Source organism: Oncorhynchus nerka, linkage group LG9a (genome assembly GCF_034236695.1).
Source record: "Oncorhynchus nerka isolate Pitt River linkage group LG9a, Oner_Uvic_2.0, whole genome shotgun sequence".
NCBI lineage: Eukaryota > Metazoa > Chordata > Actinopteri > Salmoniformes > Salmonidae > Oncorhynchus > Oncorhynchus nerka.
In genome coordinates, this window is record NC_088404.1 from 53,257,123 (window position 1) to 53,285,061 (window position 27,939).

The 27,939-nt window shown below is 41.9% G+C and overlaps 2 protein-coding genes across 2 annotated transcripts; both read right to left on the reverse strand.

The window, feature by feature from the left end:
- Nucleotides 1-11,861: 11,861 nt before the first annotated feature.
- Nucleotides 11,862-16,219, reverse strand: LOC115134513 (protein phosphatase 1 regulatory subunit 15B-like). The gene is made up of 3 exons (XM_029668572.2): nt 15,565-16,219; nt 13,901-15,087; nt 11,862-12,477 (listed from the first exon to the last, which is right to left on the reverse strand). Exons 1-3 carry the CDS (start codon nt 15,746-15,748, stop codon nt 12,241-12,243), a joined length of 1,608 nt encoding a protein of 535 aa, XP_029524432.1. The 5' UTR covers nt 15,749-16,219; the 3' UTR covers nt 11,862-12,240.
- An 88-nt stretch (nt 16,220-16,307) lies between these two features.
- On the reverse strand, nt 16,308-27,740 carry LOC115134514 (small ribosomal subunit protein uS15). The gene is made up of 6 exons (XM_029668573.2): nt 27,681-27,740; nt 22,208-22,256; nt 18,893-18,971; nt 18,466-18,635; nt 16,862-16,962; nt 16,308-16,384 (listed from the first exon to the last, which is right to left on the reverse strand). Exons 1-6 carry the CDS (start codon nt 27,701-27,703, stop codon nt 16,351-16,353), a joined length of 456 nt encoding a protein of 151 aa, XP_029524433.1. The 5' UTR covers nt 27,704-27,740; the 3' UTR covers nt 16,308-16,350.
- Nucleotides 27,741-27,939: the final 199 nt, after the last annotated feature.

Genomic DNA, 27,939 nt, shown 5'->3' on the forward strand with positions numbered 1-27,939 from the left:
ACAGCGACGTGGCTGGACATATGGGGGTGAGGAAAACCTACAATCGCATATTAAGACATTTCTTTGGCCTAGATTAAAGAGGGATGTTTCTGATTTTATCAAAACTTGTCACACCTGTCAATTAACTGGTAAGCCTAATCAAGCTATTAAACCAGTACCATTGTTTCCTATTCCTGTACTCAGCCAACCTTTTGAGTATCTGATTATTGACTGTGTGGGTCCTCTGCCTCGTTCTAAAAAGGGTAGTAGTTACCTGTTCACTGTGATGTGTCAGACCACTAGGTTTCCTGCTGCCTATCCTCTCCGATCTATCACGACTAAATCGGTGTTAAAAGCTTTGACTCAGTTTCTCTCATTGTTTGGAATCCCTAAGGTCATTCAGAGTGATCAAGGATCTAATTTTACCTCTAATCTGTTTGGTCAGGTTCTTCAACAGCTCCATATTAAACACAATTTGTCTAGCGCCTATCACGCGCAAAGTCAAGGAGCACTGGAACGTTTCCATCAAACACTAAAGTCTTTGTTGAGAGCTTATTGTACTGAGATGGATAAGGATTGGGAGGAGGGGTTGCCTTGGTTACTGTTAGCTGCTAGGGAAGTTTCACAGGAGAGCACAGGTTTCAGTCCAAATGACCTTGTGTTTGGACATAGGGTGCGTGGACTTTTATCTGTTCTCCAGGATGACTGGAAGTCTCCCGAGCCTCCTCAGTCCCTGTTATCGTATGTGTGTGATTTCCGGCGACGGCTGTATGCCGCTGGTGAAATGGCTAAAGAGAAGTTATCATCTTCACAGGAGAGGATGAAGGGCATATTTGATCGCCGAACTGAGCCTCGTCACTTTAGTCCAGGTGACCAGGTTCTTGCTCTGCTGCAAATTGTTGGTTCTCCTTTTCAAGCCAAGTTTCAAGGTCCATATACAGTGGTGCACCAGTGCACTGAGCAAAATTATCTAGTTGCCACTCCAGAACGGAGGAAAGCACACCAGCTGTGCCATGTAAATCTGTTAAAACCCTATTATGCACGTTCCTCTGAGACTGAACAGTGGGATTCTACAGAGGACGGTAAAACCTGTTCTTTTGGCTGATACCGTTGTTTCCTTGGGTTCTTGTCGTGCTAGATCTGTGCATGAGGAGGAAGATGTTCCTGGTCCTGACGATTGTATATTGCAGGGTAGATTGTCTAAAATATCCAGTGTTTCTGAATTTTTGTCTTCTCACTCACCTACCTGTTGATGGGCGGAAAGAGATAGTTGGTCTGATTCAGAGATTTCCAGGTTTGTTTTCTGATACACCTACACGTACAAACTTAATAGAACATGATATTGACATTGGAGGTGCTGACCCCATTCGTCAGCGCTTCTATAGAGTTTCTTCAGAGAAACTACGTTGTCTGGATGCTGAGGTCAAGTACATGCTGGAGAGTAAGATAGCAGAGCCTTCTTTCTCCAGTTGGGCTTCTCCCTGTGTCTTGGTCAGTAAACCGGATGGAACAAACCGTTTTTTTACGGACTACCGTAAGGTAAACAGTGTCACAAAGCTAGATTCATTTCCTCTTCCTCGGATGGAGGACTGTGTTGATCAAGTCGGTGCAGCTAAGTTTGTGAGCAAATTTGACCTGTTAAAAGGCTATTGGCAGGTGCCACTGACGAGTAGGGCACGTGAAATCTCTGCCTTTATTACACCCTTTGGTCTGTACTCGTATTCAGTTATGAGTTTCGGTCTGCGCAATGCACCTGCCACTTTTCAGCGACTTATGAACAGGGTTGTCGCCGGTCTGACCGGGTGCGCTGTTTATTTGGACGATGTAGTGATCTATGCAGATACTTGGGAAGAACATCTGTCCCGTATTCAAGCCTTGTTCGAACGTCTGGCTGCGGGTCGCCTCACAATCAATCTGGCAAAATGTGAGTTTGCTCAGGCGACCGTTACATACCTTGGAAAAATGGTTGGGCAGGGTGAAGTGCGTCCTGTTCGGTCTAAAGTGGTGGCTATTGATGCTTTTCCACCACCAACTACTAAAAAGGAACTGATGCGTTTCTTGGGCATGATTGGTTATTACCGTAGTTTTTGTAATAACTTCTCTACTGTGGTCGCTCCCTTGACAGATATGCTGAAAGCTAAGGCTGTTTATGTTTGGTCTACTCGTTGTCAACACGCTTTTGAAGAGGCAAAGAGGTTGCTTACCTCAACTCCAGTGCTGGCTGCTCCTCGCATGGATTTGTCATTTACCTTGCAGGTGGATGCTAGTCATGTGGGGGCAGGTGCAGTTTTGCTGCAAGCAGATGTGTCTGGGATTGAGAGGCCTGTTAGTTTTTTTTCCAAAAAGTTTAACGATTATCAGTTGAACTATTCGGTTATTGAAAAGGAAGCGCTAGCATTAATTTGGGCACTACAACACTTTGAAGTGTATGTCGGGTCGGGGGTAGTACCTATTGTGGTTTACACCGACCATAACCCCCTCACTTTTTTGAGGTCCATGATGTGTCCAAACCAGAGGATAATGCGATGGTGTTTATTTTTACAATCATTCCATCTCGATGTGAGGCACATCCGGGGGACTGAAAACGTGATTGCTGATGCGCTCTCTCGTGCGCCCTGTTCCTAATGTTTACGTGACTGACCATTGTTTCGTATTGTCATGTTCTCTCTGTCCTGTCTGCTCCCTCCTGGTCTTGTTTTCTTCTTTCCTCTTAAATGTTGCTTCCTGTGCGAAGGTCGCTGAGGTCTGGGGAGGAGGTTGGCTGGGGCAAATTGTAAGTGTGAACACGTAAACCCTCATCAATTTGTGGCGCAGAAGCTGTGTCAATTTGGAACTTAGAGGCTGGTATTTTGTTCCGGGGTCCTTGTTGGTCCCCGGTTTTATGGGGGGGGGGATGTGACGACCCTCCCACTCTGTCTGCCGTATTCTCTCTGTTATTTCCTTATTAGGATGCTGGTGGGCGGAGTTGGGAGGGTCGTCAGCTACATGGGAAACACCTGGGCCCGGTGTCTCCCAGGATAAATACACCACTTCCCCATTCATGGAGGAGACTCTCTCCATGCAGACACCCTCTGTAGATTGTGTTGTGGTTCTTGGTGGCCGTTTGTTTGTTTGTTTGCTTTGGCACCTTTCATCACCCTGCATTATCACATTCATGCATGCAAAACACTCACTTACACTACTGATTACTGATTACACACACCATGGTCTATTATACTTAGTTGCTTTAGGTAATAAATACATATTTTGCTACTCATTATCTCCACGTTGTCTCCCTTTGTTACGGGCTTTGAGCCGGTTCGTGACAATACTCTTAAAATGTGTGGCTAAATGTGATGTCACATCGATTCCCAATAAGCATTACGCAATAAGCAATTTTCCATACTGTGGTCATCCATTTTTTAAATTCTGGTTTCATTGTAATATCATCCATGATTTTGACTGTTCAGGAGGAGATTATAATAAACAGAAATGTTCACACAACCACATCATGACTCTGTAGAAAAAAAGTGATCCAGAGAAAATACTTCTAATAATCGTGACACCATACTGCCTTTACTCCTGCAAGCTGACTCCCTCGAACAGTGGTCAGTTAAATGTTGATTTGTTTCTGTCAACTTGATAATTGTACTTACTTTGTTGTCTTCTCTATAGCTAGCTTTCAATGTTTTCCATTACCTCTCTGTCGTCTCAAAATGGATCCTGCCTGGTGTTAAGGGTTGCGTCAAACTTATCCTGATACCAGATTCGAATGACACCGAGTCACCGAATTGATTACTATGTACTTTTTATTAGCTAAGCAATAAGTGGTAAATGCAATTTTTGTATATACGGGCTCTCTGTCACAACTCGCAGGGCAAACAGAGAACTGACCTGTTCCTGACAAAGTTATTATACTCTGACAGAAGTGGTTCCTGCTTCTGAGCCGGCCTGTCACAGAGTAGAGACTGGGCGTGGTTTAAACTCACCCAGCCTATCATTGATTGTTGGCGTACGAGCTAGTCCCAGCCCCCTAGGCGCTTCAGCGGTCAGTCGTTGTAGTTGTGTAGAATATCTATGCACTCACACACTCAATACAGTTATCACACACTGGCTCCTGTTATCTAACAAAAGACCGTTTGTTCCCTACACTACGTTCTGTATGTGTCCGTTTTTATGTTATTCTGTATTTTTCCATCACGAGAAAGGCCCATGGCCCTGAAACTGTTAACAATGTCTCAAGTCAGCTATGTTGCATAACACATACATCCACACAAAATCACATATATGGTAACGGGCTATAGTGCATAACACAGAATCCTCACACTGGTCAGCCGGAGAGAAAGTAATGCTTCTGCTTTCACTTCATGTCCTGACATGGGTGAGCTGTCAACACACCATCACACATCCATGGCCAAGCTGATTTCTTTCACAAACTCTACAAACATTTGATAAACTCTGAAAAAAAATGGCAGGTACAATACTTTCTGTAGCTCATTTTTGGTTATGAATTAAGCTTGTTTGTTTTTGTTGTTTCCAAACTAAGTTTGAACCATGTTCTTGAATGTACACTAGAGAGCAGTATTGCTACAGCGCAGCACTGTAAAACACCAGCAAAGTAGAGCGCACAGAAAATCTGTTCCACTTTATATATGGAGAAAACCTTTTACAGTGATCTACCCCTGACATGACCTCGATTCATGTTGGTACGTTGTTAAAAATATACATTTTAATAGAAAGTTAGCAGGGGCATGATGAAAGGTCAGGTAATTCACTGCAATTGGTTTTAAGACCACTGCCTCACGTGGAGAGGAAGCGATTCATTTGTATTTATAGGTAAGACTCAGCAATATTACGTAGCTGCACAAAGTAGACAAGTGTAGTGGGTGAACTTCCGCGAAGATCGTTGAGGGGTGAGGGTAAAACGTCTCCGCTGTTTTAGTCCCGTAACAGCGTGAGTCGAATATGTGCGCATGCGCAGGTGTCTTGCTCGTCGCGATATCTGCGGTGTTGCTTGGCGGCAACTTCATTTCGCTCAGTCAACCTTTAGAAAGGTGATCAGAGTTCAGATCGATGATTGACTGATATTGGGAGGGGATGGTGAGAAAAAGAGAGGATGGGCATGTGAGGAAACAGAAGAGAGGAGAGTAAAGCAGAGAAGAGAGAGAGAAGAACAGGGTGAGGGGGTGAAAAGGAGAGAGTTCCACTTATTTATTGTTTTAGATTATAAAGAAATATATATAAATATAGTACCAGTGAAAAGTTTGGACAAACCTACTCAAGATAGTTGGAAAAGCATTCAAGATGAAGCTGGTTGAGAGAATTCAAAGAGTGTGCAAAGCTGTCATCAAGGCAAAGGGTGGCTACATTGAAGAATCTCAAATATAACATATTTTGATTTGTTTAACACTTTTTGGTTACTATATGATTACAAATGTGTTATTTCACTGGTAATGTGTGTGTGTGTCGTGCCAGGTCTCTACGGGGTCTCCGGCCAGGACTAATTGGGGCTGATGGGGAGTTTGTGAATAATCAAGGGCTGATTGCTCACCAGCTGTACAAGTCCCATAAAGCTGCCAGAAGGGCAACACACAGAAGAGAGAGTGGGGGAAGGACTCCCGTATAGTTGGGGACGGTTGCAGAGGTAACAGGAGTGAGTTCAGTTTTTGATCCCCGCAGGATCCAGCAAGACCGGGAGCCCAGAAGACGGTGTCCCGGAGAGGGTCTCATGGGGGAGACCTATTCTTTTCTTTTGAACTATTATTTTTATAAACACCTCAGATCTGAGCTAATCCTACTCTGTCCGGGTCTGATCCATGTAAACGTTTTGACCCAATCCCCTGGTCTGCCACTATATATACACTGCTCAAAAAAATAAAGGGAACACTAAAATAACACATCCTAGATCTGAATGAATGAAATATTCTTATTAAATACTTTTTTCTTTACATAGTTGAATGTGCTGACAACAAAATCACACAAACATTGTCAATGGAAATCAAATTTATCAACCCATGGAGGTCTGGATTTGGAGTCACACTCAAAATTAAAGTAGAAAACCACACTACAGGCTGATCCAACTTTGATGTAATGTCCTTAAAACAAGTCAAAATGAGGCTCAGTAGTGTGTGTGGCCTCCACGTTCCTGTATGACCTCCCTACGTCGCCTGGGTATGCTCCTGATGTATCTCCTCCCAGACCTGGACTAAAGCATCCGCCAACTCCTGGACAGTCTGTGGTGTGGCGTTGGTGGATGGAGTGAGACATGATGTCCAGATGTGCTCAATTGGATTCAGGTCCGGGGAACAGGCAGGCCAGTCCATAGCATCAATGCCTTCCTCTTGCAGGAACTGCTGACACACTCCAGCCACATGAGGTCTAGCATTGTCTAGGAGGAACCCAGGGCCAGCCGCACCAGCATATGGTCTCACAAGGGGTCTGAGGATCTCATCTCGGTACCTAATGGCAGTCAGGCTACCTCTGGCGAGCACATGGAGGGCTGTGCGGCCCCTCGAAGAAATGCCACCCCACACCATGACTGACCCACCGCCAAACCGGTCATGCTGGAGGATGTTGCAGGCAGCAGAATGTTCTCCACGGCGTCTCCAGACTCTGTCACGTCTGTCACGTGTGCTCAGGGTGAACCTGCTTTCATATGTGAAGAGCACAGGGCGCCATTTGCCAATCTTGGTGTTCTCTGGCAAATGCCAAACGTCCTGCACGGTGTTGGGCTGTAAGCACAACCCCCACCTGTGGACGTCGGGCCCTCATACCACCCTCATGGAGTCTGTTTCTGACCGTTTGAGCAGACACATACACATTTGTGGCCTGCTGGAGGTCATTTTGCAGGGCTCTGGCAGTGCTCCTCCTGCTCCTCCTTGCACAAAGGAGGAGGTAGCGGTCCTGCTGCTGGGTTGTTGCCCTCCTACGGCCTCCTCCACGTCTCCTGATGTACTGGCCTGTCTCCTGATAGCGCCTCCATGCTCTGGACACTACGCTGACAGACACAGCAAACCTTCTTGCCACAGCTCGCATTGATGTGCCATCCTGGATGAGCTGCACTACCTGAGCCACTTGTGTGGGTTGTAGACTCCGTCTCATGCTACCACTAGAGTGAAAGCACCGCCAGCATTCAAAAGTGACCAAAACATCAGCCAGGAAGCATAGGAACTGAGAAGTGGTCTGTGGTCACCACCTGCAGAACCACTCCTTTATTGGGGGTGTCTTGCTAATTCCCTATCATTTCCACCTGTTGTCTATTCCATTTGCACAACAGCATTTGAAATGTATTGTCAATCAGTGTTTCTTCCTAAGTGGACAGTTTGATTTCACAGAAGTGTGATTGACTTGGAGTTACATTGTGTTGTTTAAGTGTTCCCTTTATTTTTTTGAGCAGTGAATATTTTAACAGTTGACACATTTATAATTCGTCAGCATTTCAGAAATCTCCTGATTGGCACAAACACACACAGACACAGGATTACATAATTGTCTTGTCTGAACACCGTCTATGATACATGGGAGTCAAGTGCTCACTCCTACACAACCCACTCTGCAACCTGTAAAACAAACAAAGAGTTCTTAATTTGTTAAATACTATTAAGGTTCTTAAGGATATTGTGTCCTTCCCAAAAGTGTAGCGTTGTGCATTGGCAGTTCATTGGTATTTAAACATATATGTCAAACATTTTTAAAAAGACCATGTTCAGAGCTCTTTTTTTAACCAGAAACCTCAGAAATCATATGCATTTGCTGGGTTTTAAATCAAAACCAGAATGGAAAAATAAAACGACTCAATCCAATGCTTAAATGAGGGGTGCTATTGGTGCACAGAGCAGGGTAGAGCAAGGTTTCTTAAACTATGGGTCAGGACCCAAAAGTGGGCCCTGGGTTTTGTGAGAGGTGGGGTCGCAAGTTATACATTTATAATCACATATAATAAATACTATTTCTTCTTAATATGGGTTGCTGGAAGACAGTTCATTCCTAATTTGGGTCACGAGCTGAACCCCTGAGGTAGAGAATCAGGACATAACACAAATCATGTCATATACACACAAAGGTGATGAGAGAGAGAATGCTGTATTGGTCAGAGAGCAGACTGGGAGCAGGAACCTCAGCAGAACCCTGACTGGGAAAGACGGTCACCACCTGGGCCAAACTATTGTAACTGACCGACCGTTGGTGTACTTTGTAAAAGCCATTTTGACAGTCTACTTTCTGTGTACCAGTGACATTGGTTGTGATGGCAGTGCGTCAAATTCTACTTATCCTGTATCATCAAAAGTCTCTGCACTCACAATGACTAAGGCGGGGATGGCAACTCTTTCTGTACATGTTCCTGCTCTTGGAAGAGAAACTTGTGTTGAAGGAACAAGAGAGAGAGAAAACAGAAGAAAAGTAGGCAGCTTGAACTGTACATTAAATATCGAACCAAACTAGTGGCCTCCATGTTTTTAAAGCAGGGAGGAGAGGAGCGACATGAAAGCTCCCACTAGGATGGACTCAACAACAAAAAAACTCAGTCCTCAATGGCTAACACGGAAACAAAACCCAACCTCCTGTCCCATGTCACACACTCAGAATGTGCAGCCTAAGGATAGGATATACAGACAGGAGGACCAAGGACAATATTAATCCTCCTCCCGGACCCCATGAATCTCTTAGGCCTCCGGTCCATGTCTCAATCAGACCCCCAGAAACGTTTGGGTTCAACCATGTATCTGTCAAAGCCCTTGATTCCACCAGTAGACTCGGGCCTCTCTTTAACCCCATAAGTCAAACTCTCCTAACGCTGTCGGAAAATACACCGCATGCATGTCATATGATCTGTGAAGATGGTCACTCAGGGGAGCAGTGTTCAAAAGAAAGGAGATGCACAAGGAGAAGATCACCTTTCTACAGGAAGATGGATCTATTCTGGCTGCTCATAGGAACCTTGCTGCCTATCTCTCAACCAGAACGACAGCATGAAGGAGACGGAGAGGTGCGTCACAAACAATAACCTACGTATCAAGTGGCTAATTAGAACCATATTGCAAAAGTGTCAAATGTTCAACTATGCCATCCCAGTATAGCTTAGCTTGGCTCCGTTTTTGTTCTGTAGCGTAAAATTGAACCTGTTTCAGTTTCTTCCCTTCATTTCGGTGGCGCGCCATCTTCAGTTGGGCTCCAATGACGACCTCTACTTCAGTATTGTTAGCTTTTTTCAAGTGAAGTTGGCACGCTCCTGTAGTAACAACATACCGAAGGGCAGTTATAGAGACAGGATTGTAGGAACAAATGCAACAGAAAATATGATTTTTCTATGACTTTCTGTAAACAAATATATAGTGATGTAGCCTATCATGATGTGGTCAAAGTTACATAACCTGGACTAAAGATTCAGATAGACATAGGGATGCAAAAACTTTATAATAAATTCTGTGGTTTCCCAGAAATTTTGGTTGGAGAATTCCAGATTTCCTGCTTTATTCCCTTCTGAATTTATTGACAGTTCCCGGAATTTTGCAACGCTTTTGCAATAGAGTGCATTCCATTCCACATTTTGTTACATTACAGCCTTATTCTAAAAAAAATATATATTATTATTTATTACATTTTATTTGTTATTATCCTCAGCAATCTACACACAATAACCCATAATGACAAAGTGAAAACAAGTTTTTAGATTTTTTTGCTAATATATTCAAAATAAAAAACAGAAATATCTTATTTACATAAGTACTCAGACTCTTTGCTATGAGGCTCGAAATTGAGCTCATGTGCATCCTGTTTCCATTGATCTCCCTTGTGATGTTTCTACAACTTGATTCGAGTCAATCTGTGGTAAATTCAATTGATTGGACATGACTTGGAAAGGCACACACCTGTCTAAAGAAGGCCAGTTTTATTGCTTCTTTAATCAGAACAACAGTTTTCAGCTGTGCTAACATAATTGCAAAAGGTTTTTCTAATGATCAATTAGCCTTTTTAAAATGAAAAACCTGGATTAGCTAACACAACGTGCCATTGGAACACAGGAGTGATGGTTGCTGATAATGGGCCTGTAGATATTCCATTAAAAATCAGCTACAATAGTCATTTACAACATTAACAATGTCTACACTGTATTTCTGATCAATTTTATGTTATTTTAATGGACAAAAAAATGTTTTTCTTTCAAAAACAATGACATTTTTGTGACCCCAAACTTTTGAACGGTAGGGTATATATTTATATACGTGTATATATATATACAATAAAAAACGTGATTCACATTTTTACTTGGCATACGCCAGATTGGGAATACCTGTTCTAGATGATTCTGTGCCTCCAACTTTGTGGCAACAGTTTGGGGAAAGCCCCTTCTTGTTTCAGCATGTCAATGCCCCCGTGCACAAAGCGAGGTCCATACAGAAATGGTTTGTCAAGATCGGTTTTATGGTGGCTAATTTCTGCATTACCAAATGAGAAACAAATTTCACACAGCAGTCAGAGTTATACTTAAACTACATGTTTAATAATAAGAACTTTGCAATAGCAATTAACTTTCAATGATGCGCCATTTCTAATGAACCATTGAACGTGACAACACAAAAGCATAAAGATCTTTTATAGCCAAGATACACCCCTCTAAACCTATATGACGAACAACAGATACATAGAATGGTCACAAGGTTAAGATTTGTATGAAAGATATCTATAAAACATAGACAGTTACAACAGTTTGCATTGTAAAGACCAGTGTCTGGCCCTCCTACTGCAAACTGGAACAGTCTCCCTGGTACGGTAAATAACAGAACCATTAGCTCATGTTCTCTGGAATTCTCTTCAGGCTTTATTACCCAAAGACATCGTAAATCTCCTGTCAGTGCTTTCTCATAGAGGCCCTTCGTAAAACACACACACAATAGTTAACAGAATACTCTATTCTGTTGAATAAAACAACTATTATAATACAATAATCTTGCCATTTCCACGACAGTTTGTAAGAACTTGACTGGTCTGCACAAAGCCTTAACCTCAGCCCCATCGCACACTTTTGGGGGAAATTGGAACGCCGACTGCGAGCCAGGCCTAATCGCCCAACATCAGTGCCCAACTTCACTAATGCTCTTGTGGTTGAATAGAAGCAAGTCCCCACAGCAATGTTCCAACATCTGGTGGAAAGCCTTCCCAGATGAGTGGAGGCTGTTATAGCATTTGTAAGTCGCTCTGGATAAGAGCGTCTGCTAAATGACTTAAATGTAAATGTAAATGATAGCAAAGGGGGGACCAACTCCAAATGAATGCCCATGATTTTAGAATGAGATGTTCCACGAGCAATTGGTCTGATGTGAAAATATCTGGGATTGATCAAATGACCAATTAGTAGAAAAAAGATCAGAATTGGACTGCCTGTGTAAACACAGCCTAAGGGACAGTGTGAAAATAGGTAGGCAACTAGATTTATATGGAGAATAGGTGAATATTGAAGTGAATGAAGGGACTTTTCTGCAAGATTATACAGAAAATAATGACAAGCCTGGTATTGTGGAGATTAATTGACATGTCAGCTCTATACATTCCATTTATCTGCAGCATTGTGAACTTTCACTCCACTGAACACTCCCCAGGTGACCACACCGTCACTACAATCTGAGACAGAAAGCCTTTTGCCTTTACATGGAACAGCTGTGCCCACAAAAGGCATTAAATATAGACGTGACACATTATGCATTCAAGTTGACACTGACTTCTGTGTAGCTATGGTGACAGAGATATAGGTTTGGTTGACCTCACACAGGAGGGTCAAAGTATACCTGCCACTAAAATAATCACACCAACTGAAGTGTCATTCTGATTAAAGTTATTTCAATTTAAAAAGTAGACATTTAGTTATGGGTTTTCCTTCTCCAAAGATGAATTACAGACCATTATAGTTATGGTGTCAAACAGGTTGTTTATTAACTGTAGTATGATCACAAATACCATCTGTTAATTATTTTAGTTCTAAATACACCACTTATCTGGATAAAGATTAACATTTCAAACGGGTACAATTCAAACAAGCTCCATAGGGCATTAATAAATTACATTGTAAGGCATACAAAAGAACATAACATACATTAATGTTGAATAATAACTATATCCAATATAAAAATCAGTGCAACAGTGTTAAGGTACAGTGCAGGTAGAATTTGATGCCAAATCCTATTGGCCTAAAACCACCATCTTTACATTATAATTGACCTAAAACCAGATGTTGCATTGCAACCAATCAAAAGTTCTCATTAGGAAGGTATGGTAAAACATTTATGTTCAGAGCTCATGGACCAGGGGCATGGCTGATGTTGAAGTGCTTAGCAAATTTGCCCGAATCGTGTCTCTGTGTGATTGACTGAAGCAGTAGCCAATGGCCTGCTCGGTTTCCTGGATCCTCTTTCGGAACCGGTCTCTATCGCGAGCTAGTTCCTCCCAGGGTCCTTTGCGAGACATCTGCCGGGCAAAGGGCCAAGTATGCATCACATGGACCTGGACAAGTGGTGAGAACCGCACCTAAAATACACAAACAGGTACACACGTCAGATGAGAGCATTTGACTGCAGTGTTGGGAAACAGTCACACAACATTACTATCCGCTGACTCATGACTCTCGTATCATATGACAGGTTTAGTCATTACAACCTCTGTTGCTAAGCAACAATAAACAAGGGCTTGGGTAAGCACACAAGTAAGCCTACGCTGTGTACGAGGCAGATGAGTCCTTGAATGACCTCACCATCAACTATACTACAATTTACATTGGGGGAGATTCCACACTAGCGGAAGCAGGAAATATATTTTCGGTAACTCAAGATTGTCCGGGCAATTTTCACATGGAAACTCCATTGAGAGGAAGGCTGTTTAACATGCTTTTTACATTTGTATCCCAAAGCATCTGTACATAATACAGACATCGTGGTGGCATTACACTCCTTATAGTGTTCTAAAATATGGAGTATGTCGGGATTCTGAAATACAATTGTTGACATTTATCCAACATTAAAAATATTACTCAAAACTACCCCTTTTTGTTCATTTTAAGACATCGTATGGAACAATATACTCTAGAAGTACATCACATTTCCAGAAGGGGCTCTCTCTGCTAATGCTGAAGTTATGATACATTTTATGAGCATCACCAACAAACACAGTGACTGGTAAATGGATTCAAATGGAACTCCCATCTGCTGGTGATTTGCTGAATTCGCAATCCTTAAAGGAGGGCTGTGACTGGTTAATGACCTATAACTTCACTTTCTATGTATAAAATGGATTATATCGTTAAGAAGTACCAGAGTCCACTCTGGAAATGTGACATGTTTAAAGAGAATATTGTTCTAAACAATGTCAAAAGTAAGCTAAATCAAAAAAGTGTAGCTTTGAGATATTCATATTTAAAATGTTGAATAAATTAATGTGTGTTTTTTCTTCTTCTCCAGAATCTAGACATAATCCATGTTTGAGAGCTCACTATAAGGAGTATAAATGACACCAAGATGTTGTCGGTTCACGGGTCTCAAAGGAGGCATGTATAAAAGTCTAAAAAGGGCCTAAAATGGCCACTCACGATTCTCTCAAACGGTTTGTGATACAAATGGAAAAAGCATATCAAACATCCTTTCTTGCCCAAATAAGTTTCTGAAAATTGCCAAAACAATCTGGAATACGAAAAAATATTTGCGCTTGTGTGGAATCACCCATTACCTTTCTTATATGTTTGTTTTGTATTTCTGAGTAAATAAGTGGTTCCCCCTTACTAATATTCAGTTCCTAATATTCAAGTATTATGTTTAGACAATATGTAAACTTGAGCTATTAATAGTACATCATGTTTGGTTGCTAATGTTTATATGGGCGATGTGATGGGCATATAATTTTTAAGGCAGTAAAACTACAACTATAGACTGAGGGATATAGAACAGGGAAAACTAATAACCTTTTTAAGAGAGTGGTTGAACTTCTCCTGAGGTTGTCCTTCTGTTACTTTAGCTTCAGGTCTCCTCCAGGGCACTAGTGTAGTAGCTGGGTGGCAATGCTGCTTTAGCGGTCTCTTGGGTAGACAAGGCTTTGTGTGCCTGGTTGTTTGGAGGCTTTTGGCCACAACGCCCCTCTGCTTACCCTGGCCGGGTGGTGTCTGTGTGGGACAGGTCTGTGGGGTGAGTGGGTCTCCAGTGCTGAAGGCAGGTGGCTCTGTGGTTGTAGGGGAGCTCTGGAGGCAGGCACAGAAGTTCAGAGGGTGGTAAGGGTCTTCATTTTGGGAGCGGGACCTCAATAGCTGTTCCTCTGTGTCATCCTCAGAGGAGGAAGGGCCAGGGGTCTCGCTGTCAACGGTGTCAGAAGAACATGAGGGCAGGACTGAGGCCCTTTCAGCCTCCTGGGAGTGTGTAAGTGTTTTGTCTGTGTGAGGGACTGAGCTGGCTACAGATGCTGTGAAACACAGGGGGTTGTATGGGTCGACGGGGCTGGTGAAGAGCGCCCAGAGTCTGTCGCTCTCCTCTTCGTCCAGGTCTGCGCAGGAATCATCAGAACTCCCCCAGCTGCTTTCGCTATCTGAACGACTGGTCCAGATGTTCAAGCCACCGAGGCGCTCTTGAAGTTCTTCACCCGGCCGGCTGGACAAGTTACAGTCGAGGCCGCCGCCAACTTGATCTTCATTTTTTATTTCCTCCATATTGGAGCAGCTTGAATTGCAGGAGGGGAAAGAGAAGGGGTTGTAAGGGTCACTGGAGATGGCCAGGAACTCGCAAAGTGCTTTACTGTCCTCACTGTGAAATGCTCCCATGTTTCGGCCATCCTCTTTACCCCAGTAAACACTCAGATCATCTTCGGTGGTGTCATGTTTGGTTTTAAAGTCGTTGTTGCGAGACATTTCATCCAAGCTGGAGCTACGGTCAGCGCTGCTCACTAACAGGTTACAGTCACTTGGAAAGCCCAGTTTCCAGCTGGGGTGGTGTCCAAGATAAAGTCCATAATCGCTATCCATCCTGGCATGGGACACAAAGTCATCCACCAATCTGCAGCACATCGCCTCAGCCTGTAGACTGGACAGAAAGGCCCCTGTGTGGGAATTTCCGGAGACAGAGTTGATTCTTAGGTGAACTTCAAACCTGAACATGTGGAAAACTGTAAAAAAAAAAAAAAATAGGTTAGGCTACCTATATAGTTTGCCAAAACGTCCCTCTTTTTGCCTGATTAACCCAGACTGTATGGATTAAACAATGTACAAATTGTTGACATGTCATACCAAATAGACATGGTTCTATGTCCGGTATTGTTATTTGGACAATAAACGAGCCTACCAACCCATTCTCCCCCCAAATGTTTTATCAAATAAGGACATTAATGAACTTGTTATATTGTTACTGTCGCATGTTTTATGGTACCAAGTCAAAACCAGTTACAATCCGTGCGACCAGGGCCACATTTCCCCACACATAAAGGAAGTGAGGTTTCTGCATCCATTTTTTAAAAATGCACCTTTATTTAACCAGGTAGGCTCGTTGAGAACACGTTCTCATTTGCAACTGCGACCTGGCCAAGATAAAGCAAAGCAGTTCGACAGATACAACACCACAGAAATGGAAATGAACGTTACTGTACCTGACAAGAAACTGTAGTAAATGACATGTACCAACGACCGTAGTTGTTCCCACAGTACGGTCAGTATATGCATGATCCACGGTAGGAGTGCCATACCACGGTCGCCAAACCTCTCCATCACAGTTCGATGAGAACTAGTCGCAGAAGAATTGATGCCACTTGAAGCCATTTTAACTCGAGCCATGTCTATAATTCGAACAATTATCCTCACGTATTCTGATATCGCTCGTCGAAAACAACTAGATTACTCTCCCTCGTCAGTTGTCGTACCGTAAGAAAATATTTCATTTTCCCCTGAATATTACTTTCTACGTATGTAAAATATCTCAAACGTTGAGTAGTCGTGCAGGCATATTTTCAGTTGTGATGTTGTAGTAGAGTGAATGTCGAACGATTGCGACGACACTCTCCTTAAATAAACAAGTTCGCGTCGTCGTATCATGCTGTGATTGGACAAGGTAAGCGTCAGTCACACCCAAGTGCCTCCTCCTCATTGTAAACTCTACCGCCACTCACGTGTTTCAGTGACGCATGGAAAGTGCATGGAAAGTTCCCGTAAATTCCCCTTGGCTTGCCTCTGTAGTTCAGTCTACAATAAACGTATGACAACACAATAACACAAATAGAAACTCCCATTACATATCCATATTATGCCGCCATGTAATTCATTGAGACGGCTTCATAAAGACATGTACAAATTATTCTCAAAAATGTCCTCATTAAATAAACACAAGACAAATAAATATTTGAATCCCAATGATTTATTTATCCAAAACGTGATGATGATTATGCCACCAAAGCAGAAGCTGTCGAGGACTCGCTGGAGAAGAAACATAAAGGAAATGATTAGAGATAGGAAAACGCAATAATACTCTCACAGACCAAAAGTGAACCACAAGTGAACACAAATCAGGGCACCCCACTTCAACATTTTTAAAATAATGACTCACATTCTAATTAGTTATATTTGACCCAAGATCAGACAACCCAGAAATAAACCATGGTTATAGTGTATAATACAGTGCTATATGAAGGGGACTGGCAGAGATGGCAGTGCAGCCACTCTGATAATTGACCTCCAGCATTCCTCTGGCACAACATAAATATCTCAGCTCTTACAGGACAAAGAGTAGGACATAGAATTGTGCAGGAGTCATAGCGACCAAATTAAATGGCATAGACAGAGGTCTGGTACAGTAATATAATGGACATGTTATGAAGCAATTAGAGCTTAATTAAGTATGGCAGACTATGTTTGCCATACAAAAGAGCAGTAATTGTGTTTACTGGTACATACTACTTCCAGTTGGGAGCAAGTACTCTCTTGGTCTTGTAGTAACGGGCCAGTCTGTGGATCCTGCTCTCGGTGAGAATCAGGCGGAACTTGGCATCTTTGTCCTGCAAAAAAATAGGGGTACAGACATTAGCATCTCTAGAAACAAAGTAGTTTAACAAGCTATTCTTAAAGAGTGCACACATGACTCATCCCCACATGCAGTACAAAAACACCAGACCCAGACAGGAGAGTGCTGTCCCTGATATGGCTCAAAATTTAACACGTCTTGTGAAAGACAAAAACGTGTTTACATCGGCCGGCCTAGTTTTGACGAGTGTGCGATGGGGGTCACTTCGGCCATCAGATGTAAATATACTGAACAAAAATATAAAACGCAACATGCAACAATTTCATTGATTTTATTGAGTTACAGTTCATATGAGGAAATCAGTCAATTGAAATGAATTCATTAGTCCCTAATCTATTAATTTCACATGACTGGGAATACAGATATGCATCTGCTGGTCACAGATACCTTAAAAAAAAAGCTAGGAGCGTGGATCAGAAAACCAGTCAGTATCTGGTGTGACCACCATTTGCCTCATGCAGCGCGACACATTTCCTTTGCATAGAGTTGATCGGGCTGTTGATTGTGGCCTGTGGAATGTTGTCCCACTCCTCTTCAATGTCTGTGCCAAGTTCCTGGATATTGGTGGGAACTGGAACACGCTGTCATACACGTTGATCCAGAGCATCCTAAACATGCACAGTGGGTGACATGTCTTGTGAGTATGCAGGCCATAGAAGAACTGTGGCATTTTCAGCTTCCTGGAATTGGGAACAGAGACTTGCAACATGGGGCCGTGCATTATCATGCTGAAACATAAGGTGATGGCGGCGGATGAATAGCACAACAATGGGCCTCAGGATCTCGTCACGGTATCTGTTTATTAAAATTGCCATCGATAAAATGCCATTTTGTCCGTTGTCCGTAGCTTATGCCTGCCCATACCATAACCCCATCGCCACCATGGGGCACTCTGCTCACAACGTTGACATCAGCAAACCACACGCCCACACGATACAGGTGGTCTGTGATTGTGAGGCAGGTAGGTTGTACTGCCAAATTCTCTAAAACGAGGTTGGACGAGGCTTATGGTAGAGAATTAAACATTAAATTCTCTGGCAACAGCTCTGATGGACATTCCTGCAGTTAGCATACCAATTGCACAGTCCCTCAAAACTTGAGACAAACTGAACATTTTAGACTAGCCTTTTATTGTCCCCAGCACACGGTGCACCTGTGTAATGTTCATGCTGTTTAATCAGCTTCTTGATATGCCACACCTGTCAGGTGGATGGATTATCTTGGACGGGCGGCAGGTAGCCTAGTGGTTAGAGCGTTGGGCAAGTAACCGAAAGGTTGCTAGCTCGCTTAAAGGGACAGCGTTCTGAATAAAATACGGCTTATGAAAATATCTTCCTCCCTGCCTTGAAGTAAACACTGAAATGTTACAACTAGATTTCACCCATCAAGCCATATTAGATCAGTCATTGGCCTACCTCAAGGAAGGATGTATTTTCAAAGTGTGCAATCATAGCCTATGTTATGTGAGCCTGCTCACCTTTCTGTTCCTCTCCAGATGCTTCCTGATAGCCACAGCCTTCTTGATGAGGTGGTACAGGTCCTCGGGAAGATCTGGGGCCAGGCCCTTGGTCTTGAGGATCCTCAGAATCTTGTTCCCGGTGACAAACCGCACCTGGGCCACACCGTGGGAGTCCCTCAGAATGACACCTGGACAGAGAGGGGGAGGAAGGAAGGGACAGAGTCAACTGGACAGTCAAGAGAAATGACCGTAATCATGGTTGGATACCTTTCTGTTTGGCATGACACCAAAGCAGTTTGCCCATGTGGAAACAGACAGGCACCCCTGTTAACCTAAATCCAGCTTTATTCAGAACTCACCCAAAGATGACAATTCAACAACAATGAATAGATAAAGCTCTCTCATTCATGGACCGTCAGCTGGTATTTGCTATTGTTGCACTTACCAATCTGAGATGGGGTCAATCCCTTCTTGGCCAGCTTGAAGATCTGTTCCTTGACATCATCAGATGTCAGCTTCAGCCACTGGAGGAAAACACCATAAGAGTGTTATGCCATTGAAGGCCGGAACATGAGGAGGGCTGACTTTTCATCCGATGATGACCTCACCCAGACCGAAAACGGATATGAAAATGTTCCTTAATCCAGGCTTGGAAGGATAGCTACTCCCGATTATAAGGTGTACACTGACATCATCCATGCCTGGATTGACAAACCTTTTCATATATACTTGGAGTCTGGGTTCAGCGAGCAGACCAGGAAATGAGCAATCTAAGCTCCAACCAGTGTAACACCTAGCCACATTCTGTAACCAGGTGTGTGAACCTCCCGTACGGAGTTAATTATTGGCTCCATACTCACCAATTACAGAAGAATGTCCACCAAACTAAATTTAGCAGTACTTTCTTAATAATTTCAGAAGACTCCGTTGGCTTATAAACTCCTGTGGCTAGTTGCCCATGAAACCAGGCAATTAGAAAATGGTGAGTTGTTTAATTTATTTTTTCCAATATGCACAAATAAAATAATATTCATGCTATCATAATTTTTCCCCAAATAATCTCATTAATCTCATTGGGTGTCATTCTGCCTGGGGAACAGTTGGGGGTTAACTGCCTTGCTCAAGGGCAGAATGGCAGATTTTTCCACCTTGCCTCCTCTGGGATTTGAACCAGCAACTATTCGTATACATTATTTGTCTTCAGGAAGGACTACGCAACAGCTTTTTTTTTTGAGAGGAATTGGAGATTCCATATAGGCTGATACTTAAAAAAAAAAATCCATGTCAAGGTTTGGCATTTCGAGGAGAGGCTTTATTACTGCCACTTTTTGTGAGTTTGGTATACATCCGGAGGAAAGGGAGCTGTTTATTATCTTCAACATAGGAGGGCCAAGCACAGGAAGTAGCTCTTTCAGTAGTTTATTTGAAATAGAGTCCAGTAGGCAGCTGGAAGGTTTAGAGGCCATGACTATGTTTGTGAATGTATCGAGAGATACGTGATTTAAAAACTTGATTGTCTCGATTGATCTTAGGTCCTGGCAGTTCTTGGCAGACTCGGGCAATTGAGTTTTGGAGAAATACGCAGATTCAAAGAGGAGTCCATAATTTGCTTTCTAATGATCTTTTCGTCTAAGAAGTTCATGAATTCAACACTGCTAAAGACCATCCTCTCTTGGGGAATACTGCTTTTTAGTTAGCTTTGTGATCATATCAAAAATACAATTGATTGTTTTTATTCTACTCAATTAGGTTGGAAAAGTAGGCTGATTGAGCAGCAGTGAGGGCCCTTTGATATTGCACGGTACTATCTTTCCAAGATAGTCAGAACACTTCCAGTTTGGTGGAGCGCCTCTTCCATTGCAATTTTCTGGAAGCTTGCTTCAGGGCTCGGGTATTTTCTGTATAACAGGGAGCTCATTTCTTGTGACAAATTATTTTTGTTTTTAGAGGTGCGACTGCATCTAGGGTATTTCTTAAGTGATAATGCCCGTGAAGCCAGTGTTTGGAGGATATATTGGCACAGGTGTTGTTAGTCGAGGGCTGGCAAACCGTGCCAATATATCCTCCTAACACCGGCTTCGTTCGTTCTATCGGTTCAGTCATTTTGTTCTGTATCTATGGACGCGACCCAGTTGTTTTGTTCTAAATGTTCCATTGCCATACAGGCTGGCAACGTTCTTATCCCTTGCTTGCTAGCTAGCCAACTATGGCTAACTTAGTCACGTTCTGCAGCCAGAATAACAGCAAAGTAGCCGCATTTGCATTTGTTTACGCTGTTCTCTAGTGACATTTATTTGGATACATCCATAACAATGAGTTAATGAGGCGCGATTTACTCTGTGCGCAGTCAGATGGAACAGAGTAAATAGGCATTTTAATGTCAGATATTTAGCCGGTGCTAACTTGTGGAATGCGGTTTTAACCAATCAGCATTAAGGATTAGACCCACCCATTGTATTAGGAAGGTTACATTTAGATCCTCGGTTCGGTGGTTAACTGATTTTTTTTACTCCAACATCCTTGGGTAGGTGGAGGGAGTCTGGAAGGGAATCCAGGAATCTTTGGGTTGTCCGAGAATTTATATAGTGTCTTTTGATAATCCTTGGTTGGGGTCTGAATAGATTATTTGTTGCGATTGCAAAAACATTTAGATTCCCAATATTTATTCCACAGGACAAAACTAAATCCAGGGATTGACTGTGGCAATGCGTAGGCCCGGAGACATGTTGGACAAAACACACTGAGTCGATGATCTGTGGACTCTTCCAAGCGAATACTGAAGTCACCAAAAATGTGAATATTATCTGGGCGGTCTCTCTATAAAAGTTGCTGACCGCACACCAATACACAAACTATCACAATAATATAATAACATATAATGTTTCTAAACATTTCTGTAAAAAGTTAGACGCACAAATATCACAACTCCCAAGACTAACATCTCACCATTACAATAACAAGGGAGGTTATCGTTGTTGGTTTTTTTTTGGGGGGGGGGGGGTATGATATTTGTGAGTAACTTTCTCACTCATTATTCATGAGTCATTCAGGATTATCCATAATCATGGTGGCATCCACATGAATGTAGAAGTGTTTAAAAAAAAAAAAATTCTTATTTACAATAAAAAGGGTTGGCTGTTTGAGTGATAGTTTGTGTATTGGTGTGCGGTCAGCGACTTTTATAGAGACCACCCAGAATTCTCTTTGCCATTTGAGACACAAAGGATAGCTGCGTTCTAAGACCTGCTACCTCTACCACATATGACAAAATTAATCGTACAAAACCAAAGATATGGATTATGCAATTGATCTTGTGTCATCGTGTTGACTACAACCTTTTACTAACATCACCAATCTGAGGTAAAAAGCATGTGCAATTCTCCCTAATTCAATGTGGTCAAAACGTCAGCTTGCAGTAACACATACTGTACACATGCTGGAAACTAGCGTAATAATTCAATATCTTAATTTAGGATGATAGTAAATGAAGCAAGATTTTTTCAATAATCACACATTTCTCACTAGTGGAACCATTTTGAGATTACAAAAATGCTCTTATTCACAATTTAACCGGGTGCTCTAGAAAGAACTCTCATATCTACAGCAGCCCATTCATTTGACTTCCCTACCATTAGGTAGGTGTCCACTCATCTTCTTACCGAAGGCTTACTTACCAGTCTCACTAGCTGCCTACATCCACTCGTATAGTATACAGCAGACCAATATTGACCCAACAATACTGATGAACCGTTGTACTTACAGTGGGGACACTTCGCCTGTAAGGCAGCGCCGACTGGGACAAGCCCTTTCTGCAACAGACATGGCATTCACATTAGTTGGGCAATTTATAAGTAGCTAAACTGGCAGCAAACAGGTTGAAAAATGTTTGTGTGCGGTGCAATTCATTGTTGGCTACAAATTCAGTGAACCGACCGAGATGGTGATAAGACTGAGTCCGTCAAATACTAACGTTTGTAGGGTGTTAGTTCACGTGACAAAATCTGAACGCTGACCGGAATACGGTTTGATTCTGGTGCTCACTTTATTAATCATGATATTGTTGTGGAAATTCAACACCAGAGACACCTGAAGCCAATATTCAATTACTATTTATATCTAATGACTAATCACTATTTATTATCAGGTAATTGTAGAGGTTACAACACATGTACAAGTCTGTCACAAGCTCCGCCAGGGCGGTCCCTTCAGTCCTCTTATATACTGCTATATAAAAAAGCTACATAGGCATTGTTCATGGGGTTGGTTCCTGCAGGTGACTGGTTAACCAAGAAACTGAGCAATGTCTCCCTTCTTAAAACCTATTGAGTGTAGGGGGCAGTATTTTGATGTTTGGATGAAAAACGTACCCATATTAAACTGCCTATTTCTCAGGCCCAGAATCTAGAATATGCATATAATTGTCAGATTAGGATAGAAAATACTCTATAAAGTTTCCAAAACTGTCAAAATATTGTCTGTGAGTATAACAGAACTGATATTGCAGGCGAAAACCTAAGGAAAATCAAACCAGGAAGTGGCTTCTATTTTGAAAGCTCCATGTTCCATAGCCTGCCTTCGCTCCATTTAAAGGGATATCAACCATATTCCTTTTCCTATGGCTTCCCCATGGTGTGAACAGTCTTTAGACATAGTTTCAAGCTTTTATTTTGAAAAAATTAGCGAGAAAGATCACATTGCATCATTGTATGGCTGAGTGCCAGCAGCGTTTTGTATGCGCAACAGCTTGGAGCATTCATTTTCTCTCTCTCTCTCTGAAGAAGCTACATTCCCGGTTGATATATTATTGATTATATATTGTAAAAACAACCTGAGGATTGATTATAAAAAACGTTTGACATGTTTCTACGAACATTACGGATACTATTTGGAATTTTAGTCTGCGATGTTGTGACCGCTCAAGCCTGTTGATTTCTGAACATACCTCCATTTGGTTGGCGCTTTATTTTGGATATAAAAATAATATTTATGGAACAAAATGAACATTATTGTGTAACTGGGAGTCTCGTGAGTGCAAACATCCATAGATTATCAAAGGTAAGCGATTTCATTTATTGCTTTTCTGACTTTCGTGACCAATCTACTTGGCTACTGAGAGAGATGTGCTTACATAAACGCTTGGTATGCTTTCGCCGAAAAGCTTTATTGAAATCTGACCCACCAGGTGGATTAACAACAAACTAAGCTGTGTTTTGCTATATTGCACTTGTGATTTCATGAAAATTAAATATTTTTAGTGATTTAATTTGAATTTGGCGCTCTGCAATTCTGCGGTGGTTGACGAAAATGATCCCGCTAACGGGATGGGTGCATCAAGAAGTTAACTTCCAGAACATATTCTATCAGTTCTGCCAATTGGTCTGACTGAGGAGGAGGTCACAGTCACCTGCACAAACTAAGATAGAGAGGATGCATACGGTGTATAATTCAAGGCTATCTCTTCAGACAATACCATTTTATTAACTGAATTCAATGTAAATATTTTTTTACAAAAATCTTCCGTAATATGTTGTGAATAACAAAATATTGTAAATAGTAAACCATTTGTGAGCATCTCTGATTCGGGGGAGCAAGCTCAATCAGAGGGGTCAGAGCGGTTTGACGCTTCTGACAACCACTTTTCGGGCTCTCCTGAAAATACTGTTTTCACATTCGTCCATTTCTGTAGGTGTCATATTGTTCAATCAAACTATTAGAGTATCAACTCGAAGAAGACAAGTTGACTGACTTCTGGAAGGAGTTTTATGGAGCAAGTGCAAAAATCGGCTGAGTGAGAATGTAAGCAACAAACAAGCATTCATCTACACTGTGACCATATACAAAAATGTATATCACTACAAAGCTCAGGTTCTTGGTAGCATTGTAATATGCTGCTATAAAGATTTCATGCTGAATTGTTGAAGCGATCATAGGTTTACCGCGAGTAGGTGGCTAACAAGCCGTTTAGCTAGCTAGCTAACATTAGCTGAGGGATAGAGTGGGCCGTTTTCTCCTCTCACTGCATTCTCAAGACTCCCTCTCTCGCTCGATTTGGTGAAACAAAAATTCACTATAATCAATTTAAACCTCAGTTTCAATTGCTTCATATCAAATTGTTCCTATGAATTGGGAAACCATGCAGTTTATTAGGCTACAGATGAAATAAGTTATGATGAATGTCACAGGGTGGTGAAAGGGCATGGTGATCTTGATGCTCCTTTCCAATAAATATGGGGGTCTTATTCTGGTGACATGATGATCGAAGCTTGACTGCCATTTGACAAATAAAGATATTCTTGCTCTTATCCATAATATTCTCATCATGTAGATGAGCCTACCCGCATTGTTTCTGCGAGCTGTTGGATAGAGAACATGTGCCAGGACCAGAGTAGACACATTTGCTGTTTAATGCAACAGTTTTGTGACCAAACTATCAGAGTTGAAAATGCAATGAAATGAAAACTTGTGGAAAATTACATTTTGTCTATAATCACACTTATTTTTATTCCAACAAGTCCATTTGGTGGAAACACTAGTGGGGAAATGCATATATTTTCATTATGCAGGTTTTACAATATTCATATGAAAATCTGTCACCAATTAGATGGAAACCTAGCAATTGTCAATGATTTTATTGCATACTTACAATATGTGCATAAATTAACAGCCAATTTGCATATGTATATTTCATTATATTCCATTTTAACATGCTCATAATATTGTATAACCCCTGAAACTATCATGTTGATAGGACATTCCTTTCTTGAGATATGAGTTTCATAAGGGATGCGTTCCATGGAAATGAACGACGTGGAAGGTGTGTTCCACAACGCGCTAGCGGAGTGGAACTGACCTTCCACCCATGGGAGATGTATTATTAACCAGAAAACGCATAGAGCCCCGAGTTGATTATCCCTTTCATACCATGGTTATAATTTAACACATTTGCCAGTCTTTTTGTTCTGTATCTATGGACGCGACCCAGTTGTTGGTTCTAAATGTTCCATTGCCATACTGGCTGGCAATGCTATTATCCCTTGCTTGCTAGCCAACTATGGCTAACTTACAGTCACGTCAAACAGTGCAGACAGAACAACAACAGTAGCTACATTTGTTTAAGCTGTTTTCTAGTGACATGTATTTGGATACATCCATAACAATGAGATAATGAGGCACGATTTCGCCTAGCATAGAAAATATGCTCACTTGTCAGGACAATGCTGTTCAGAGGAGCTAGCCAACAACACAGCTACAGTAACACAATCACTTCAAACTAACGCTGGAAAACGGCAAACTAGCTGCGTTTCGTTTTACCTTTTTTAAATTTACTTTTCTTTGCACATAAAACTGATTAATGATTTCAACTGGCTCAGAAACGCTGCTTGCATTCTTTCTCTCGCCCTGACCAGTACGCATTCATTACTATGGGACAGTTGGAGAACGAATTTGAATATGGAAACAATGTTGGAGAACGTTTATACAAATTTCCCCTGTTGAAAACTAAATATTACTCTAAAATGAATGTGAGAATGTCTACATGGTTTTTATAATAGTGGAGATCAACTTTATAAACTTCCCTGCCTGAGCTGATGAGACAGTGGATTGCGCAGTCAGATGGAACAGAGTAAATATGAATTTTAACGTCATAGATTTAGCCGGTGTTAACTTGTGGAAAAGACACCGTCTGAAATGCACTTTTAACCTATCAGCATTCAGGATTAGACCCACCAGTTATATAATTAAGCTGTAAGGCCGAAGGAGGTGTGGTTTATGGCCAATATGCCACGGCTAAAGTCTGTTCTTTCAGCCAATCAGCATTCAGCTAGGGCTCGAAACACCCAGTTTATGTTTGTTAGTCAGAGTCCAGTCTGTCATTTTGGTGCTATTTTTGGAAAAGGCTTTGCCATTGACCTGTGTCTCCAACACTCTACTCAGCAAATTGGACGTTGTCTATCACAGTGCCATCCGTTTTGTCACTCTAAAGCTCTATATACTACCCACCATTGCGACCTGTATGCTATCGTTGGCTGGCCTTCGCGACATATCCGTTGCCAAACCCACTGGATCCCGGTCATCTAGAAGTCTTTGCTTGGTAAAGCCCGCCTTCGCAGTTTACTGGTCCCCATAGCAACACCCACCCATAGCACACGCTCCAGCAGGTATATTTCACTGGTCATCCCCAAAGCAAACTCCACCTTTGGCCGCCTTTCCTTACAGTTCTCTGCTGCCAACGACTGGAACGAACTGCAAAAGTCACTGAAGCTGGAGACTTATATCTCCCTCACTAACTATAAGCATCAGCTGTCAGAGCAGCTTACGATCACTGCACCTGTACACAGCCCATCTGTAAATAGTCCACCCAACTACCCCATCCCCATATATTTATTGCTTGCTCTTTTGCAACACAGTATCTCTGCTTGCACATCATCATCTGCACATCTATCACTCCAGTCAGTGTTAAATGCTAAATTGTTATTACTTCGCCACTATGGCCTATAAATTATTGCCTTTACATAGCGTTTCAATCGGTGACGTCACTTGCTCTGAGACCTTGATGGGCGAGGGGACGGTCTAAAATTATACTGTTACACACACACTGCATTGATTTTTCTATTGTGTTATTGACTGTACGTTGTCTATCCCACTGTAGTTTTTGTCGCAATGCTTTGCTTTATCTGGGGCCGGGTCGCAGTTTTAAATGAGAACTTGTTTTCAACTGGCCTACCTGATTAAATGTAAAAAATCTGATAAAAATAAAAGTGAAATTTAACAAATCTGACCACACTGTGCTTCTGAGAGTCTGTTGTGTCATTTGGTATTTTACCACTATAACACCCTAACGTTAGCTAAAATGGCCCCATTGAGACAAGACTACATTGAAAAGAAAACAGGGAGTTACCGTTATTAGTTCATAACGTTATAAGCTAGTGATAGTGTTTTGTGTGGTGGATACTTTAGCTTGCTGACTTTACATCATCTCGCAGGGAAGTGTGTTGGCTAAATAACGTTAGCTAGCAGTAACCAGTTATACGACTGGCTGTAACTAGCTTGTAGCTGGCTAAGTTAGCTTGCTAAATGGGGCAATGTTTAAACTCTTAATTTATTGGGACTGGGGCGATTTAGACGGTTCAATGTGGATGTCATGTGTAGACAATATATTCTCATTGCATAAATGGTAAATATATTTAATAACTGATGTTTAAAAAGCTGTTTTGTACGGTGAAAATAAAGCTTACCCGGGAGCGTGCATGCGACCCATAATAGCAGTAGAGAAAGAGAGAGCCTTGGATGGCCGGTCGTTCGTGAACGAACAGCTCTTTTGGTGAACGTTGGGAACCAAGGGAGTTGTTCATTTGGCTCACTGATTTGCATACTGTTAATCAAAGATTTTTTATAACTAAACCTCATTGTTCAATCTGTGCTGTTAATATAGATTTTTGAGCTCCAGACATCTATTATCTGGATATAAATGATACAAACATTGTCTGAAGATGG

What these genes read in the sequence shown, in the direction of transcription:
- LOC115134513 (XM_029668572.2), bottom strand. Translation starts at nt 15,748, where the DNA reads ATGGCTCGAGTTAAAATGGCTTCAAGTGGCATCAATTCTTCTGCGACT. An exon ending in TTACTACAGTTTCTTGTCAG is followed by an intron (nt 15,088 to 15,564) that starts GTACAGTAACGT and finishes TTTTTTTTACAG; the next exon opens with TTTTCCACATGTTCAGGTTT. An exon ending in TCAACCACTCTCTTAAAAAG is followed by an intron (nt 12,478 to 13,900) that starts GTTATTAGTTTT and finishes TGTGTATTTTAG; the next exon opens with GTGCGGTTCTCACCACTTGT.
- LOC115134514 (XM_029668573.2), bottom strand. Translation starts at nt 27,703, where the DNA reads ATGGGTCGCATGCACGCTCCCGG. An exon ending in GGTCGCATGCACGCTCCCGG is followed by an intron (nt 22,257 to 27,680) that starts GTAAGCTTTATT and finishes TGTCTGTTGCAG; the next exon opens with AAAGGGCTTGTCCCAGTCGG. An exon ending in ATCTGGAGAGGAACAGAAAG is followed by an intron (nt 16,963 to 18,465) that starts GTGAGCAGGCTC and finishes ATTTTTTTGCAG; the next exon opens with GACAAAGATGCCAAGTTCCG.